This window comes from Balaenoptera ricei, chromosome 19, assembly GCF_028023285.1.
Source record: "Balaenoptera ricei isolate mBalRic1 chromosome 19, mBalRic1.hap2, whole genome shotgun sequence".
Taxonomy (NCBI): Eukaryota; Metazoa; Chordata; class Mammalia; order Artiodactyla; family Balaenopteridae; genus Balaenoptera; species Balaenoptera ricei.
The window spans coordinates 46,049,290-46,066,193 of NC_082657.1; the positions used below are offsets into that span (position 1 = coordinate 46,049,290).

At 39.7% G+C, this 16,904-nt stretch overlaps 1 protein-coding gene across 2 annotated transcripts in view; it reads left to right on the forward strand.

Annotated features, from left to right (window-relative positions):
* The window catches only part of TANGO6 (transport and golgi organization 6 homolog), a 179,419-nt gene that overhangs the window by 12,273 nt on the left and 150,242 nt on the right, over positions 1 to 16,904 (forward strand). For both annotated transcript variants that reach the window (XM_059905483.1, XM_059905484.1), the window contains exons 2-6: positions 1,341 to 1,981; positions 3,926 to 4,042; positions 5,698 to 5,839; positions 11,668 to 11,804; positions 14,367 to 14,529. In XM_059905483.1, the coding sequence (XP_059761466.1) occupies positions 1,341 to 1,981; positions 3,926 to 4,042; positions 5,698 to 5,839; positions 11,668 to 11,804; positions 14,367 to 14,529 (1,200 nt within the window). The remainder of the gene's footprint in view (positions 1 to 1,340; positions 1,982 to 3,925; positions 4,043 to 5,697; positions 5,840 to 11,667; positions 11,805 to 14,366; positions 14,530 to 16,904) is intronic.

Consider the following 16,904-nt stretch of genomic DNA (forward strand, 5'->3'; position numbering starts at 1 on the left):
CACCCCCGAGGAGATAATATTTAGATTGAGACTTCCAGATACCTATGACTCAGCATTTCCACTTAAGGTATATACACATCAGGAGTGTATGTGCACACTTCCACCAAGAGAAATCTATTTTAAATATTAAGAAAATCTGACGTGTGAAAAGTAGACTTTTGGGAGAGGAGGAGTGTAAGTAGGGAAACCAGTTAAGAGGCTGCTGCCGTAGTTCAGTTTAAAGATGTTCATGGCTTAGAGAAAGGTTGTAGTGGTGAGGTGGAGAAAATTGAATGAATTTGAGAAACATTTAGTAAGCAGAACAGACAAGACTTGGTGATGGATTGGATAAAAGGGAAAAGGAAAAGGATGGAGATGTAACCAGTTAGTAACCTGGTTAGATTGTAGTAGGGAGTGAAAGGTACTCGTGAGAATCAACAATTTGTTGAATTTGAAATGCCTAAAAACATCCAAGTGGAGATTTCATTCAGCAGTTGGAAATATGTCCCTGGAACTTAGAGGGTAGACATGAGCCAGACATGTAAATTTGGGAGCTGTTAGCTTATAGATCATTTTTAAAGACCTGGGCCTGAATAAGATTGTCGAGGAAGAGAGTGCAGAGTTCAGGACCAGCCTTGGAGCATTTTGATATCTGGTAGAGGAAAAGAAGCCAGCAGAGGAGACATTGCAAGATGGCCATGGAGGTAGGAGGAAAACCAGGAAAGGGTGCTTGCTGTCCCAGAAACCGAGAGAGGAGTGTTTCAAGGAGTGAGTCAGCAAGGATGTCAACTGCTGAGAGTGTGTATGAGCTCCTTCACCGGGAGAGGGCAGTAAAGACCATTTTAAGAAAGTTCAGGAAAAATTGAGAATATATATTTTGGGGGGAATGTGATTAAATTAATCTGTCTGCACCCTTTGTCTATATTCTGTGATCTGCCTCACTAGAATTTAAGTTCCATGAGGGAAAGGACTTCGTTTTGTCCTTTATCCCTGGGATCTACAACAGTTTGACTGAATGAACCTTCTGTGGTAAAATGTTTAGCTTTTTAGATTTCTGTTCTGGCTGCAATTTAAGCCCAGTAAGTTGATTAAGACCTGGCCTCTGCCCTCAGAAACAAACTAGAAGAGGTATAATGTGTTAGGTACACTATCCTAACTACATCCAAAGTGCTATGGGAAGGCAGGGAATGTGGTCTTGAATTCTGCCTAGGCTGGGGTGGCACAACTGGGGACACCTTTCTAGAAGCAATGACATCTGAGCCAGGCCTCAGAGGATGAACTGGAGTGGGCAAGGCATTCCACATGGAGGGAAGTACAATTTGTTTTCCATGTATGTAATTTCCTTTATCTTTCTTCAAAAGGATCAGGCTCAAGTTCACTACAGATCACAAAACATGATGTCCTGTTGACTACTTTAAAATCTAACCTGTCTGCTTTGGAGGACAAGTTTCTGAAGGATCCTCACTGGAAGAAATTGAAACTCCTAAGGGATGAAATTGCTAATGAGGCAGAATGGCGACAAGACTGTATGGATGTCACCTGGCGTTTTACTTCCCAAACCTTACTGTTGCTGTTGTGCTTGAAGGAAACCATGATCCGCCTTGCAGTTGAGTTCAATCCAGGTAAACCCAACCCGAGGACTCCAGAAGCTGCTCCTGCCCTGAGCCCGGATACACTTAGTATCTCACAGCAAAAGACTGTCCAGTCAGTTTTGCAGTTTGTAGTTACCTTGGGTGTCTGCCCCTATCTTGTGCCTGGTGTTGGAGTCCCTGTGAGATACAGGACTGAGTTTGGTGCCGTTGTTCAGGACGTGGTGTGTCTTGGTGCTGCCCCCAGTGCACCCCGGAGACTGTACACCAGCTGCAAGGTCCTCCTAAATGTTGCTCAGCACGCATCTCTGGGGAGCTTGATTTTCTGCCGCCATTTTGGGGATATCGCAGCAGGTCTGTGCCAGCTGGGATTCTGCCCAACCAAGAGAAAACCGCTAAATCCCGAGGAAGAGGTAAACATACGTTGAGAGAGTGTGTGAGAGTCTGTGTGAATATGTGTGTATACTTGTGTGTAGTTGCTATAAAAGACAGTCTTAGTTCTTTGGAAAAGTGCTGATGGAAAGATCTAGAATTTTTATTAAATGTCCAAGTATCTCTGGTGGATAGATGAATCTTTATGGGGGTTGGAGCTTTCATTTATTAAATACTAGTCCTTTCACACCTGGGGAGTCCATTTCACCTGTCCCTTCTAGCCATTTTTTGAAACAGCTGTTGCAGGCTATTTCTTTGAGCCTCTGTTTCCTCTTTTGTAAAATGTGTTTAATAATTGCAAGGTGGCTGTGAGGATTAAGGATAATGTGTGTAAAGTACCTAGCCCAATCCCCAGTAGTGCTCATCAAAAAGTTATTACCATTAATATTAATATTAAACTATTCACACCTCCTTCATTAAGTTCTTGGGAGGATTAAGGGAGATAAAGTATGCAAAGCACTGGGTACACTGCACAATCCAATCAGTGTTCGTTGTTATTATTAGATGACAAGGGTATATGCCTGTGTTTTGCTGACAGTCAGTAAGGATTTGAGTGTCTGGACTATAAAGGTGCTGTGGAGGTTACAGAAGCATTAGACGTGGTCCTTTTCTCAAACAGCTCACACAGTAATTGGGGAGACAAGGCTCACAAGTATAACATAGCAGTGACCACTACTCCCCCACGAGAGGACCACCAGCATCAGCACAGGAGCCTAACCAGGAGAAGCTGTTAAGATATAAATGTATCCAGGGTCACACGTGGGGTAATTCCTTCGCTGCTGCAGCCAGATTTCATAATGCCCACTCACCTCATTTCTCTGTCACCTTTCTATGTCACCCTCCAACTTGTTCCTTTTCTGTTTGTTCTCCTCTTCTATTCCCTCTTCTGCCTATGCTCACAAAACAAAACAAAACAGAAAACATTTAAAAACCATTGTCACCCGAGTAGTGACACGAAATTATGAGCTCCCCCAGTGCACTTACATTTTGTGGAGCAGAGCTCTGTGCTCTTTACAGCAGGGTGTGAATCTTGACAGCTCTATCAGTGCCTGCTGCCTGCACTTCCTTGAGATGGGGGTTCTGGAATTACTATTGCTAGCGCTAAGCAGTGCCCAGGGGTCTCAGACAGAGGAGGGAAAAGAAAAGAGAAACACAAAGAAAGGACCAAGTGAGGGGGTGGGAGGAGAAGGGGAGACACGGCGGGTGTACACTACGAAGCTGGACAAGTCCCAGCAATAGCTGCTGCTCTAAGCAGCACCTGTACTGCAGTTTGCTAAATTGTAAGGGGCAGGGCTCTCTGAGAGCTTGACTGTGAGGTTACCAAAGGGGGACAGTCTCTTGAGGCTCAGAGACGGGGCCCAATTAAATAACACCCTTCTTTACTGCCCAAGTTCTGAATCAATTAAAAGACAGTTAACAGTACAAGATGACAAGTCAAAATGTCCCCTTTATTACTCATAAAGGCAGAGTTGGAAGGTATATAGAGGGAGACAAATGGGTCTCCTAACAGTGCATTCCAGAATTAGACACACTTCTCACCCAGTTTTAAAGAGTGCCAGAAAACTGCAGCGCCTTCTGCCCCTTGGCAGGGGACATGCCCCTGAAAAGTCTACGGCAGGGAAGAGCAGAACAGAACGTGTGCTCGCTCCCAAGAGATAGAAGAGGAGCGAGCTCATCTGTGCGTGCCAGGACTCACCAATCAGATAAATCAGTGCAATCTCCTGCCCGGAAGTGGGTGAGGGGATGGAGAGAGGGCCAGGAGTGGTTCAGTATTATAGCTTCCTCCAGGTAGAAGGAAATCAAGAGGCAAAAGAAGCTTGCCTCCCTCTCCCCTTACAAGCATCTTTGTTCAGTATTGCAAAGCATTGCCTTCTATTGCCTGCCTAGTTTGTATTCCACAAAAGCCAAATACGTGTTTCTTTTAGGTGTTAACCGAGGACGAAAGAGCCCTATCTAGGAAGGCTCTGAGAGACATCTTGGATCAAGTGTATCAACCATTAGCAGTCCGAGAATTACTTATCCTCCAGGGAGGACCACCCCAGGTATGCATGCCTGGGGACTCTTGTGTGTGAATCTTTAATGATAATGTGTGGTGTACTGTCTTCTTCTCCTGGGAAATTAATCTAGTTGAGTCTTATTTCATCTTTTACATTGTTAAATGGTATTTGTAGAGCTAAATTACACTGACCTTTGGGATAATTTAAAAGGATTTTTCTTTTAGTGGAATGATGGGCACTGTTCCCAGGAATATTGTGATCATTTTTTAAGGCTTATGACAAAAATATATTTTATTCATTCTCAAACTGGATCTTTTTTTTTTTTTAAACTAAAATTTGGCTGTTTGACAATACATTCTTCTGGCAGAAGTGTTCGAACATCTTATTCTTTGAATGGAGTATTTGAAGTCAAGAAATTAAAATTAGAGCAATTAATGGACTATTCTTAGATCCTTTTTTGAAAAACGTAATAGTATATATTCTGCTAGGCATAAGATAGTTTCTTTTTTCCTTAAAAATAATTATTTATCCAAAATGATTTAATTTGATGATGTAGCTGGATTTATCTATTTTCTTTCAGTACCTAAATTTTAGTTATGAGTTTAGGTGAGTAAAGCATGAAGGGCCAAAGGAATTGGCTGTAGGACCAGCTGAAGCTGGCTACAAAGATATCTCCTAGTTGAAGTCATTTTCATCTCGTCCTTAGAATGTTACTGTAGCCTCACATTGGGCTCCTCTGGCTCATACTCTGCTTCTCTGAATGAGTCCACAGTTTGCCAGATTAAACCAAATACATTATAAGAGCATGACGAGAAACAGAGGCTCTGGAGTTAGGCACACTGGAATTCAACCCCAGCGTGCAGTTGTTTGAATTAGTAAGCCTTTCCATCCCTCAGTTTCCTTACCCATAGAATGGGGATGGGGATGACAACAGACCCTTCCTTATAAGTTCCTTTTGAGATTGTGGGGGAGGTGCTCACCACAGTGCATTGGCACATCATAACCCCTTCAATAAATGGTAATTATTGATCTTCCTTAAATAAAAGAGAGAGAACAGGCTAGTTGGGATTAAATGTTTTTCTTTCACTAAGTTTTATGCTCACATAGTTAGACACAATGAATGACCACACCATAGTTTGCGTTCTAGCCCAAAATAAGGGACACCAAGTCTGTTTTGTTCATGGTGGCTCCACAGAGCTCTCAAAAAGGAGTTCTTGAAGAAATCTAAGTCTTCTTGAAACTGCTATGTCAAAAGGAATCAGAGCAGCTGAGACTGTGGAGGCAAGGACTAGTGTCCTCTCAGTGTTGTGAACTGTCCTCTTAGTGGTGAGTCATGCTCATAGGAGTCTTCTTTGGAAGCTAGATTTGATTGGAAGGACTGCATTCAGATCGGTTACATTAACCTTGTGTCCCCCAAATCTGTATTTTATTCACAGACATGTTTGTCTATTTCTGGGTTTGAAATTTCACTTGATACTTCACTTGAAGAAGTTTCACTATATTTTTACTTTCTTAAAAGTGATGCTGAAATAGGTTTTGTAAAGGAGTCTTTTTTTCTTTTTAAGGGAAAAATTTTGCTCTTTTGAAGTCTGTATAGCATACTGTTAATCATCAGTATGACTCAGTATATTTGTATATTTTTAATTTCTGCATATCTGTTACACTGACATTCAGTTCATACCTTTCCCTTCCTTTTTTAGTCCTGCACAGACGGGAAGACACAAGTTATGTGTCGGGCCCCAGCTTGGCTCCGGCGTCTATGTGGGCAGCTCCTCTCTGAAAGGTTGATGAGACCCAGTGGTGTTCAGGCAGTAGTCCGGGGCATTTTGGAAGGAGCTGGTGGTAAGAAATAGATGTTTGTTACTTTGGTATCCACTTTCCTTTGAGTCACAGTGAACTATTGGTCTTTAGCATTTGACTGTAAAACCTGATGGAGACTAGACTTTGTGGAGAATGAGGAGGTTAAACCTTAATGAGCTCCTTTTCCAAAGAAACTCATTTTCTTGCCATTTTTCCAAAAATAGTTGTGATACACTGCTCATGTTGTTGACTAATATTGTCAACTGTTTCAAATAACTTACACAATCAGAGGAAAACATTGCACAAAAAGTTTAAGTAAAACCCTATAGAAAACGTGAAATTCTCTGTGGAAAAGAGTCAGGGTGCTAAGAGTACTTCACCTCAGGACTTAAAATACGAAACAGTTCTCCTGAAGCTGGAGATACCCAAGAGATGCAAACTTTGGGATGAAATTTTAGATTCATTTCCACAATTATATTCCCTTAGTCCTCATTAATAGAAAGAAGGTTCATTATCATGTTAAGTATGGTAGTAGTTTTTAATTTATATTTTTTGATTTTTAAACAAAATTATACATGCACATAGTTTAAAGAGTCGATAGGTCTATAAGGCTTTTAGAGAAAAATAGCAGTTCTTGGCAGCATTTCACTCCATTTCCCATCCTCGGAAGCAACCACTTTGATCATTTTTAGCAGGTTTCTTCTGGTATTTACCTCTCTTTTTCTAACTATAATGCGCTTACAGCACCTTCTTAATTTTTCAGTTTTAGGCATCATCTATTAACTCACCATGAGTGAAAAAGGATTTTGTTCTCTTTCACAACCCTACCATCATTCACCCAAGCATACTTCCAATCCCCTTAATATAGTCATATCTTAGTTTTGGTTAGATCAGTATTCAGTGTTTATACTCTTCTGTGTGATTACTGTATACAGCTGAGCTACTGTAGTATACTTTTCCTTTTTTACACACTTTTGTACTTCCTGGAGTTAATAGCTATCTGTTTTGTTTGTCTGCTTAGTTTTGTATGTACTTATCACTAATCTGTTTTCAGACTCCATCCCAGTTGTTTAAATCTCCTTTTAATACATTCAAATACATTAGTTGTTCTATCCGTTTTATCTTCTTGAAGACACCTCTGTCTCTGAGTCTTCTGTTGTTTGGACTAATTACCTCCACAGAGCTGTCATCCTAGGATCTCCCTTCACCTTTTTCCTGGTGATCCCCTTGGCTTTCTCTTGTATTTGGTCCCTTGTCTCCTGTATCCCCTGCACGTTAATTTCCTATTGCTGCTGTAACAAATTACCAAAAACTTAGTGGCCTTTTGATGGAAATAACATTTAAACTGAGTCCTGAATGCTGAGTAGGAATATGTTCATTGAAGAGTGAGGGAAGACTGTATAGTTCGAGAGGATCCATATATGAAGGAACTGACATAGGAAAGAACAGTGTTTTTGAGGAAATTTCAGTATGGGTAGAGCAGGGAGGGTAGAGAGTGCAGGGAAAGTGGTATGAGATGAGGGAGGGGTGTGAAATGAGGGTGGAGGGGTGTGAAATGAGGGTGGAAGGGTGTGAAATGAGGGTGGAGGGGTGTGAAATGAGGGTGGAAGGGTGTGAAATGAGGGTGGAGGGGTGTGAAATGAGGGTGGAGGGGTGTGAAATGAGGGTGGAAGGGTGGAGGGGTGTGAAATGAGGGTGGAGGGGTGTGAAATGAGGGTGGAAGGGTGTGAAATGAGGGTGGAAGGGTGTGAAATGAGGGTGGAGGGGTGTGAAATGAGGGTGGAAGGGTGTGAAATGAGGGTGGAGGGGTGTGAAATGAGGGTGGAGGGGTGTGAAATGAGGGTGGAAGGGTGTGAAATGAGGGTGGAGGGGTGTGAAATGAGGGTGGAGGGGCGGGCAGGAGCCACATCATGGAGGCATTTAGGCCTAGTTCAGGGTTTTGAACTTTATTCTGAGGGCAATGAGATACCACTGGCGGGTTTTAAGGAGAGAGACAGGATCAAATGTACATTTTAGAAATATATTTCTGGATGTATTGTGAAGAATGGGTTGAGTAAGAGCAGAAGCGGGGAAATCAGTTAAGAAGAAGCAGTCATCTGAGAGATCACAGTGGCTTGGATCAATGCAGTGGCAGTGGAAATGCAGAGAAATGAATGAATATAAGACGTATTTAAGGGGAAGAGTTGCCAGCACTTAATGAAGGGCTGGATATGTGGGGAGGGAGGAGGAGAGAGAGAATCAGTCCTGACTTTCCATTTCTGGGGTGGTCAATGTACCTTGGTCCTGTCAGACAAAATTGAGGTCGGTGTGGTTGGCAGACATTGGTAGATTTGGTCGGCAGTGGCTGTAATGTTGCCTCCCCAGTTCTGCCTGCAGTGGCTTCTAGGACCAATGAAATGGAAAATTAACAGTTACCTGTGAGAAGTTGTCACATGCAGATAGGTCCTTGCATCTTCTTTTTCCAGAGAAAGCTTAGACTTCACCCAAGGGCATGCAAATTGGGGAGCTGCTATAAGAAACTTAGAACCTTAATTTTGTACTTATGCATATATGAATATATATATGGTTTATTCTCAATGATTTGAGGCAGTTTATATTTACTCGCATATTTGCCATTTCTGGTGTTCTTCGTTTCTTTGTGTAGATCCAAATTTTAATTCAAATTTCCTTCTGCCTGAAGAACTCTAACCTTTCGTATAGTGCAGATCTACTGGCAATGAATTCCCTTAGCTCTTGTTTGTTTGAAAAAGTCTATTTCACCATCTTTTTTGAAAATATTTTTGCTGGATACAGAATTCTAGGTTGATCGCTTTTTCTTTTAGTGCTTTAAAGATGTTACTCCATTGTCTTCTGGCTTGCATGATTTCTGATGCAAAGTCTACTGTCATTTTTGTCTTTGTTCCTCTGTATCTGATACACCCTGTTTTTCTAGCTGCTTTTAAGATTTTTCTGTTTATCACTGGTTTTTAGAAATTTGATTATGATATGCCTTGGTGTGGGTGGTTTTCTTCATGTTTTTTCTGCTTAAGTTTTCTTAAGCTTCTTGGAGCTGAGGGTTTATAATTTTCATCATATTTGGAAATTTCTCAGATATTATCTTCAAATATTTTTTTTCTGTCTTCCCTTTTCTCTTTCTGGAATTTGAATTATACCTAATATTATACTTAATATTATACTTAATATTGTCCTACAAGATACTGTTCTCTGTTGATGTTTTTCAGTCTTTTTCTCTCTGTGTTTCATTTTGGATAATTTCTATTGCTACATTTTGGATAATTTCTATTGCTACATGTTCAAGTTTATTAATCTTTTATCCTGCAGTATCTAATCTGCTGTTAATTCCATCTGGCATATTTTTCATTTCAGATTTTTTTTTTTTTTGGCTGTGCTGCACAGCTTGTGGGATCTTAGTTCCCTGAACAGGGATTGAACCTCGGTCCTTGGCAGTGAGAGCACAGAGTCCTAACCACTGGACTGCCAGGGAATTTCCCTCATTTATTATTTTTTTTCATTACTAGAGGTTCACTTTGGGTCTTTTTAATATCTTCCATTTCTTTCCTCATTATGATCATTCTTTTCTTTACCTTTTTGAAAATAGAGAATAAGTTTATAATAGCTGTTTAATGTCCTTGTCTCCTAATTGTCATCTCTGTTTTTATGTGTCTGTTTTTACTGATTTTTCCTTCTTGTTATGTTCCTTTTTGCTTCTTTGCATACCTAGTAGGTTTTTTAGATTGAGAAGTTATTCACATACCATAAAATTTACTCTTTTAAAGAGTACAGTTTAATGGTTTTTAGTATATTCACAGAGTTGTGTAACCATCACCAATATCTAATTCCAAAACATTTTCATCATTCCCCCCAAAAAACCTCTTACCCGTTAGCAATCACTCCCCATTCTCCCCTCCTCCAGCCCTTTGTAAGCACTAATCTACTTTCCGTCTTGATGGATTTGCCTATTCTAGGTATTTCATCCGAATGGAATCATGCAACATGTGGTCTTTGGTGTCTGGTTTGAGACACTTAGCATAATGTTATACCATGAATCAGTCCTTTGTTCCTTTTTATGACTGAAAATATTTCACTGAATGGATATGCCTGGTAATTTTTTTTTAAATTTATTTATTTTATTTTTGGCTGTGTTGGGTCTTAGTTGCTGTGCACGGGCTTTCTCTAGTTGCAGCGAGCGGGGGCTACTCTTCATTGAGGTGCATGGGCTTCTCACTGTGGTGGCTTCTCTTATTGTGGGGCATGGGCTCTAGGCATGTGGGCTTCAGTAGTTGTGGCACGCGGGCTCAGTAGTTGTGGCTCACGGGCTCTAGAGCTCAGGATCAGTAGTTGTGGTGCACGGGCTTAGTTGCTCTGCAGCATGTGGGATCTTTCCAGACCAGGGATCGAACCCGTGTCCCCTGCATTGGCAGGTGGATTCTTAACCACTGCGCCACCAGGGACGTCCCTTGCCTGGTAATTTTTTAATGTATATTGGATGTTTTAATTTTACATTGTCGGGTGCTAGATTTTGTTGTATTCCTTTGTTGGGCTTTGTTCTGGGATGCAGTTAATTTTCTTGGGATCAGTTTGAGCCCTTCAATCCTGGCTTTTAAGCCTTGTTACTGTGGGTCTAGAGCAGCCTTTAACCCAAGGTAATTTGGCACCACTACTAAGGTAATACCTTTCTGATATTCTGTGTATTAGGAGACTTTTCCATGCTCACTAGTGGAAACATTAACTATTCCAAGCCCCGTGTGAACTGTGGGGATTGTTCCCCCTACTCCTTTCTGTGGTTCTTGCCTTGGGTTTTTTTTCTCACACACGTACACAGATCATACTCCATGAAAGACTTGAGAGAGGATTCCTCTGCAGATCTCTGGAGCTCCCTCTTTGTGTAGCTGTCACTTCTCTGGTGTTTTGCCCTGAAAATTCTAACTGTGTTGGTCTCCCTGAACTCTGAACTGTGTTTCTTTAATTCAACCAGGTGGCAGGCTTCGTTTGGGCTCTCCTTAGCTGTGGTGTAGCCTCAAAACTCTCTCTAGGTAATAGGCTAGGGTATTCATAGGACTCACCTTGTTTGCTTCCATTCTCTTAGGGTTCAGTGTCTTGGGCTGCTTGTTGTCCAGTGTCTGAAAACCATTGTTTATGTATTTTGTCCCATTTCTAATCATCTAAGATGGTAAGGTAAATCTGGGACCTGTTACTCCATAGTTTTGGTTGAAGACAGTTTGAGGGTTTCCCTGGTGGTGCAGTGGTTAAGAATCCACCTGCCAATGCAGGGGTCATGGGTTCGAGCCCTGGTCCAGGAAGATCCCACATGCCGCAGAGCAGCTAAGCCTGTGCGTCACAACTACTGAGCCTGCGCTCTAGAGCCTGCGAGCAAGCCACAACTACTGAGTCCACGTGCCACAACTACTGAAGCCCGCATGCCTAGAGCCCGTGCTCTGCAACAAGAGAAGCCACCACAGTGAGAAGCCCGCACACCACAATGAAGAGTAGCCCCCACTCGCTGCAACTAGAGAAAGCCCGTGTACAGCAACGAAGACCCAACACAGCCAAAAAAAAAAAAAAAAGTTTGAAATACATGATGTATATAAAGAGAGAGAATAATAATAATATTAATCATTTAAAAGGTAATAAATACTAAGAAGAAGCTAGTGTTCAAGTCGTATGAATAATATCATTACAGTGGTTAAGTGCTACTTTTTTCTCTGAACCTCCCAGAAACCAACATCAAAAGGAAAGTACGGAGGGATAGATTATCTTACAGAGGAAATTAACAACTTTCAGTAGGGAAAAAATAGTTTTTACTCTAAATTTTAAGCACCTTCTGTGGTGAACTGCAATGAGTTTTTGACACCTCTATCCATTGCTGACAGCCGGGGTGGCTGGTGGGAGTGATGCTGAGGCCACAGCTGCTGATTGGAAGAAGTGTGACCTGATTGCAAAGATTTTGGCCTCTTGTCCCCAGCAGTCTCTTTCACCAGAGGATTATTATAGAGATATCTGCCCCCAGGTAAATCATTTTGTTTCTTTTGACTGTTTGAGGATTATCTGCTTATTTATAAAAAGAGGGCTTTTAATGTTCATCTAATATTGAGTTAAAAACAATATAATGTTTAAGTTTATTATTCATTGAGGGGCCTTCTTAATAATTGATTAAAAACCTGTGGGAGAGACTGACCTGTTAGGTTTAAGAACCCCTCACCATTAATAACTGACTAGCTTGCTCTCAGAGCTGGAATATGAAACTACAGTTTCATCATATTCATTATCTTTTCTGTGTTTTTTATTAGTTTAAAAAAAAATAGGTATTAAATAAGGTAAATTAACATGGTACACAATTTTAAAAGCACAAAAGAGTAAATGGAAAAGTAAGTCTCCCTCCCATCTCTGTACCAATTTCTTATTTATTTTGCAGAGGTAGTCTGTGTATCGTGTGTATACAACTATATGTGTATATATGTGTGTATATCTTCTAATTTTTATCCAGATGATAACATGCTCCACACACTGTTTTTCAGTTTTGCTTTTTTCACATAACAGTGTACCTTGGAGATCATTTCATCATTCTTTTTCTTGGGTACATAGGTATTTCATCATATTATGTACCATAATTTATTTAACTAGCTTCCTATTTTTTTTTTTTTTTTTTTTAATTTATTTATTAATTGATTGATTTTTGGGTGTGTTGGGTCTTCGTTTCTGTGCGAGGGCTTTCTCTAGTTGTGGCGAGCGGGGGCCACTCTTCATCGCGGTGCGCGGGCCTCTCACTATCACGGCCTCTCTTGTTGTGGAGCACGGGCTCCAGATGCGCAGGCTCAGTAGTTGTGGCTCACGGGCCTAGTTGCTCCGCGGCATGTGGGATCTTCCCCGACCAGGGCTCGAACCCGTGTCCCCTGCATTGGCAGGCAGATTCTCAACCACTGCGCCACCAGGGAAGCCCCCTATTTTTTTTTTTAATAAATAAATAAATTAATTAATTTATTTTTGGCTGCATTGGGTCTTTGTTGCTGTGCACGGGCTTTCTCTAGTTGCAGCAAGCAGGGGCTACTCTTTGTTGCAGTGTGTGGGCTTGTCATTTTGGTGGCTTCTCTTGTTGTGGAGCATGGGCTCTAGGCACATGGGCTTCAGTAGCTGTGGCACGTGAGCTCAGTAATTGTGGCTCGCGGGCTCTAGAGCACAGGCTCAGTAGTTGTGGCACACGGGCTTAGTTGTTCCATGGCATGTGGGATCTTCCCACACCAGGGCTCGAACCCGTGACCCCTGCATTGGCAGGTGGATTCTTAACCACTGCGCCACCAGGGAAGCCCTACCTAGCTTCCTATTAATGGACATTTAAGTTGCTTCCATTCTTCTGCTGTTACAAACCATGTTCCAGTTAATATCTACAAATCTTGCCTATGTGCAAGTATTATCACAGGGAAAATTCTTAGAATTGACATTACTGGCTTAAAGGGTATGTGTATTTAAATTTTTGATTGATATTATTTATGTATCTGTTCTCCCACACTTTTGCCTATGCAATGTGTTACAAAACTTTTCTTTGTTAATCTCATAGGTGAAAGTGTGGAAGGAGTGTTCTTAGTCAGCACTCCCCATGCATTTAAATGTAAGATATGCCTTTTGGAGTACAGTGTGAAGAAAGTCATTCAGTTGTTATGCTGGTCTTCAGGATTCTCATGGGTAGGCATGCATGGGAACAAATATCACAATGCAAAATCTTATATTGGAAAATATTAAGTATAAATTATCTTACAGGATAAAGTTATCATTTGCAGTGATGAGTAAATATTTTCCAAAACTAGTAGCTATAGTTTGGGCACTTAAGGAAACGATAAAATCAAGTCATAGGTTTTAATCTTACTGAGTCTCTCTTTGGCAGTGTCAGAGGTCACATACAGTTTTTGAACAGAAGATTCTCCTGTCTACAAAAAGTAAAAGAGTCAGTTTTAAGCCAGGAACAGAATGTGCTTTTCAGTTGGGTGCTTAAACTCAAGCACGAGAGATCAATGTTTATTTTTGAGAATAAAGTAGACTTTTGTTCAGACCTGACAGGCTCTTCAGATTCTGGATATATTTATATGCCTTGACCCCATAATTGCTATTTATCATAGCAAAATTTTGGGGAAAAACTGAATATCTGGAAATAATATTTTTGAGGAATTTATAACAGTATGAGAAGGTTTCAGCAATACACAAAACTGAATATTAAGTATGGTCTTAATTGAAAAGAAAAAAGAATTATACAGGAAACATATTGGAAAAAAATGCACCCAAAATGTTTATAGTAATTTGGGAAGACTTAATTTTCTTCTTAAAAATTTATTCTCCAAATTTCCTACAGTGAGCATGTATTTTATAAATCTGATAAAATTGTTTAATAAAAACATAGCTCCTTCAGTTCTCATACCCTTTGACACTGGGTTGTTAAATTAAAAAAAAAAACTTCTGTTGGATCAGTGTTACTGCAGTAAATTTATTTTTTAGCATAAAGAAATTAATGTGTTATCTTCTTAGTTAATGTAATGCTTCTTGCAAAGAGCCTGGTATTTACTTCATGTAATTTTTCTTTTAGATTTTGGATTTATTTCACTTTCAAGATAAATTGACAGGACTACAATTTCAGAGAGTTGCCACCACTACCTTTATAACTATGTCAAGAGAACGGCCACAACTGGCAGCAAAGTACTTACTTCAGCCAGTATTAGCTCCTCTTCATCGATGTTCAACTACAGCAGGTAAAGCAGGAAGTCTGGTGGTTTGCTGTCCCTCTAAAGGACCTTCTTCCGTGTTTTGGATTTAAATAACTTAAGTCTGTGGTAGTTCAGTGTCTTTAATTTTACTTTTTTTCCCCCAATTTTTTATTTTGAAAAATCCACTTCATAAAAGTTCTAAGAAGAATGCAGTGTCCTACCCCTATATACTTCACATAGTTAACATTTTGACATGTTCGCTTTCTCTTTCTCTCTTCCTGCACACATACGTATTTTTTTTCTGAAGCATTTGAGAGTTAGTTGCAGACATCGAATATACAGACTTTATTCAAATCTCTTATTTGTCTCAAGAATTTCCTTTATAGCTGTTTTTAAAAAATTATACTGCATTTACTTGTTATGTCTTTTTAGTTTTCTGTAATGTAGAATAGATCCCTAATAGTCTTTCACTCTGACACTTTTGAAGCCCAGGTTATAGAATGTTCTTCAATTTGTATTTGTCTCATTGTTTCCTCTTGATTAGATCCAGGTTAACATTTTGGCAGGAATACTACATATGATGGTTTTTTTTTTTTTTTTAGTCCATCAGATTAGGGGCACATGTTATCAGTTTATTCCATTATTAGTGATGTTAAATTTGACTATTTGATTAAAGTGGTAGCAACCAGATTTCTCCACTGTAAAAATACCTTCCTCCCTTTGTAATTAATAATAATCTGGGGGATGATAGACGTATGAGACAGTGTGAATATCCTGTTTCCCAACAGTCCTTCATACTGTGGTTTAGTATCCACTGATGATTTTTGCTCATAAAATGGTGACTTTCTATTTTTTTTATTGTTTCTAATTTGTTAGTTGGTATTCTTCTCTAAGGAAGAGCTTTTCTTTTCTCCTTGCCTCATCTCTTTTTAAAAAATAATTATTTAAGTATCAATACAGATTCACAGGTTCTTTTTTTATTCAGTGGGTGACTGAACATTCCTATCATTCATTTTGAAGCTTAAGTTTTCCCAGATTTGGCCAGTTTTAATGTGTTAAAAGATTGACATTTTCAACACTTCCCTCAGTGTGTGTTCATGCTTCATTGAGATTAGTGCTGGGATACAGGGTATCATTTCAGCATTCTTAGTGAGTAAAAAAAAACCTTTCCATATAGTCGTTTCTGAGGTTAAAAATAAAGAGAAAAATTGATGTTGTGGTTAAGCCCAATTTAGTTCTGTGTAGACTTTGTATAAAAGTCATTTACAGTATAAATTTTTCTGAGTGTGTGTAGAGGGGTTTAGGTGGGTGAGAATGGAGAAAATCTAATTCTTGTGCATAGTAAGCACCAGATTGAGCTTTGGTGGAGTGAAATTTGTGATTATTCAGACATGATAAACGTATTTGAATAAATAATTAAAATTCCTTTATACAGTTAATAGAAATCTAGTCTAGAATTAGTATTTCTTCAAAAAATGATTCAAAAAATGAAGTATTATTTCTGTTGGCCCTTGTCATTAAGGCCTAGCATTTATATCTAATTTTATGTGTTAAGACTGTACCTCAATACTAATCTATTTATCTTCTTGTCTGTGACTGGCTAGGTATTTTCTTTAGTCTGGAGTGTTGTTCTCAAAGTGTGGTCCCAGGACCAGCAGCATCAGCATCGCCTGGGAATTTATTAGAAATACAACTTCTTGGGTTCCACCACAGACCTACTGACTTAGAAACTCTGATGTGGGACCCAACACTGTTTTAACAGGCCCTTTGGGTAATTCAAGTGTGTGTTCAAGTTTGACCCCTGGTCTAGAGCACTGTGCTTGGGAGGCCTAGATTCAGTCCAGTTGTGGGTCAATTATTTTTGTCCTGGGCCTTGTTCATTCATTCAAAGAATATTTATTGGACACCTATCTACCCTGCATTCTCATGTGTTAGGTTACATCTGTAACACCAGCTACATGTTTTGCATATACAATCTATTGATAACAAAAAGGATTGGGTAAGAATATGACTGATCTTATATATATACCCCATCATTGCCACTGGAAAAACAATCTCTAAAGTATAAGCTTTCTTATTTTGTTTTTCATATTGCATCACATTTTTAGGACTATGTGGCAATTATGGTGAATTATCGTATTTTATGAAGGCCAAGATGCACTTTTTTTCACATTAAAAAAAATTTTATTTTAGAAATCTTTTTCACATTTTAGCAACTCTAATATCTAGATGCATCTCACAATCATTGTTGGCCAGGTAGCAATCGTGGCATTGTCTGTGCCTGCAAATGAGCGTTAAAACTTGTAGAATGGATGTCAGTGACTTAGAAGAAAATCGTGAAGACAATAGTAAAGTGGAGGACTCTTAAGGATATCACATCACTGTACTCTGTGGCACAGAGGATGATATATTATGGCAAA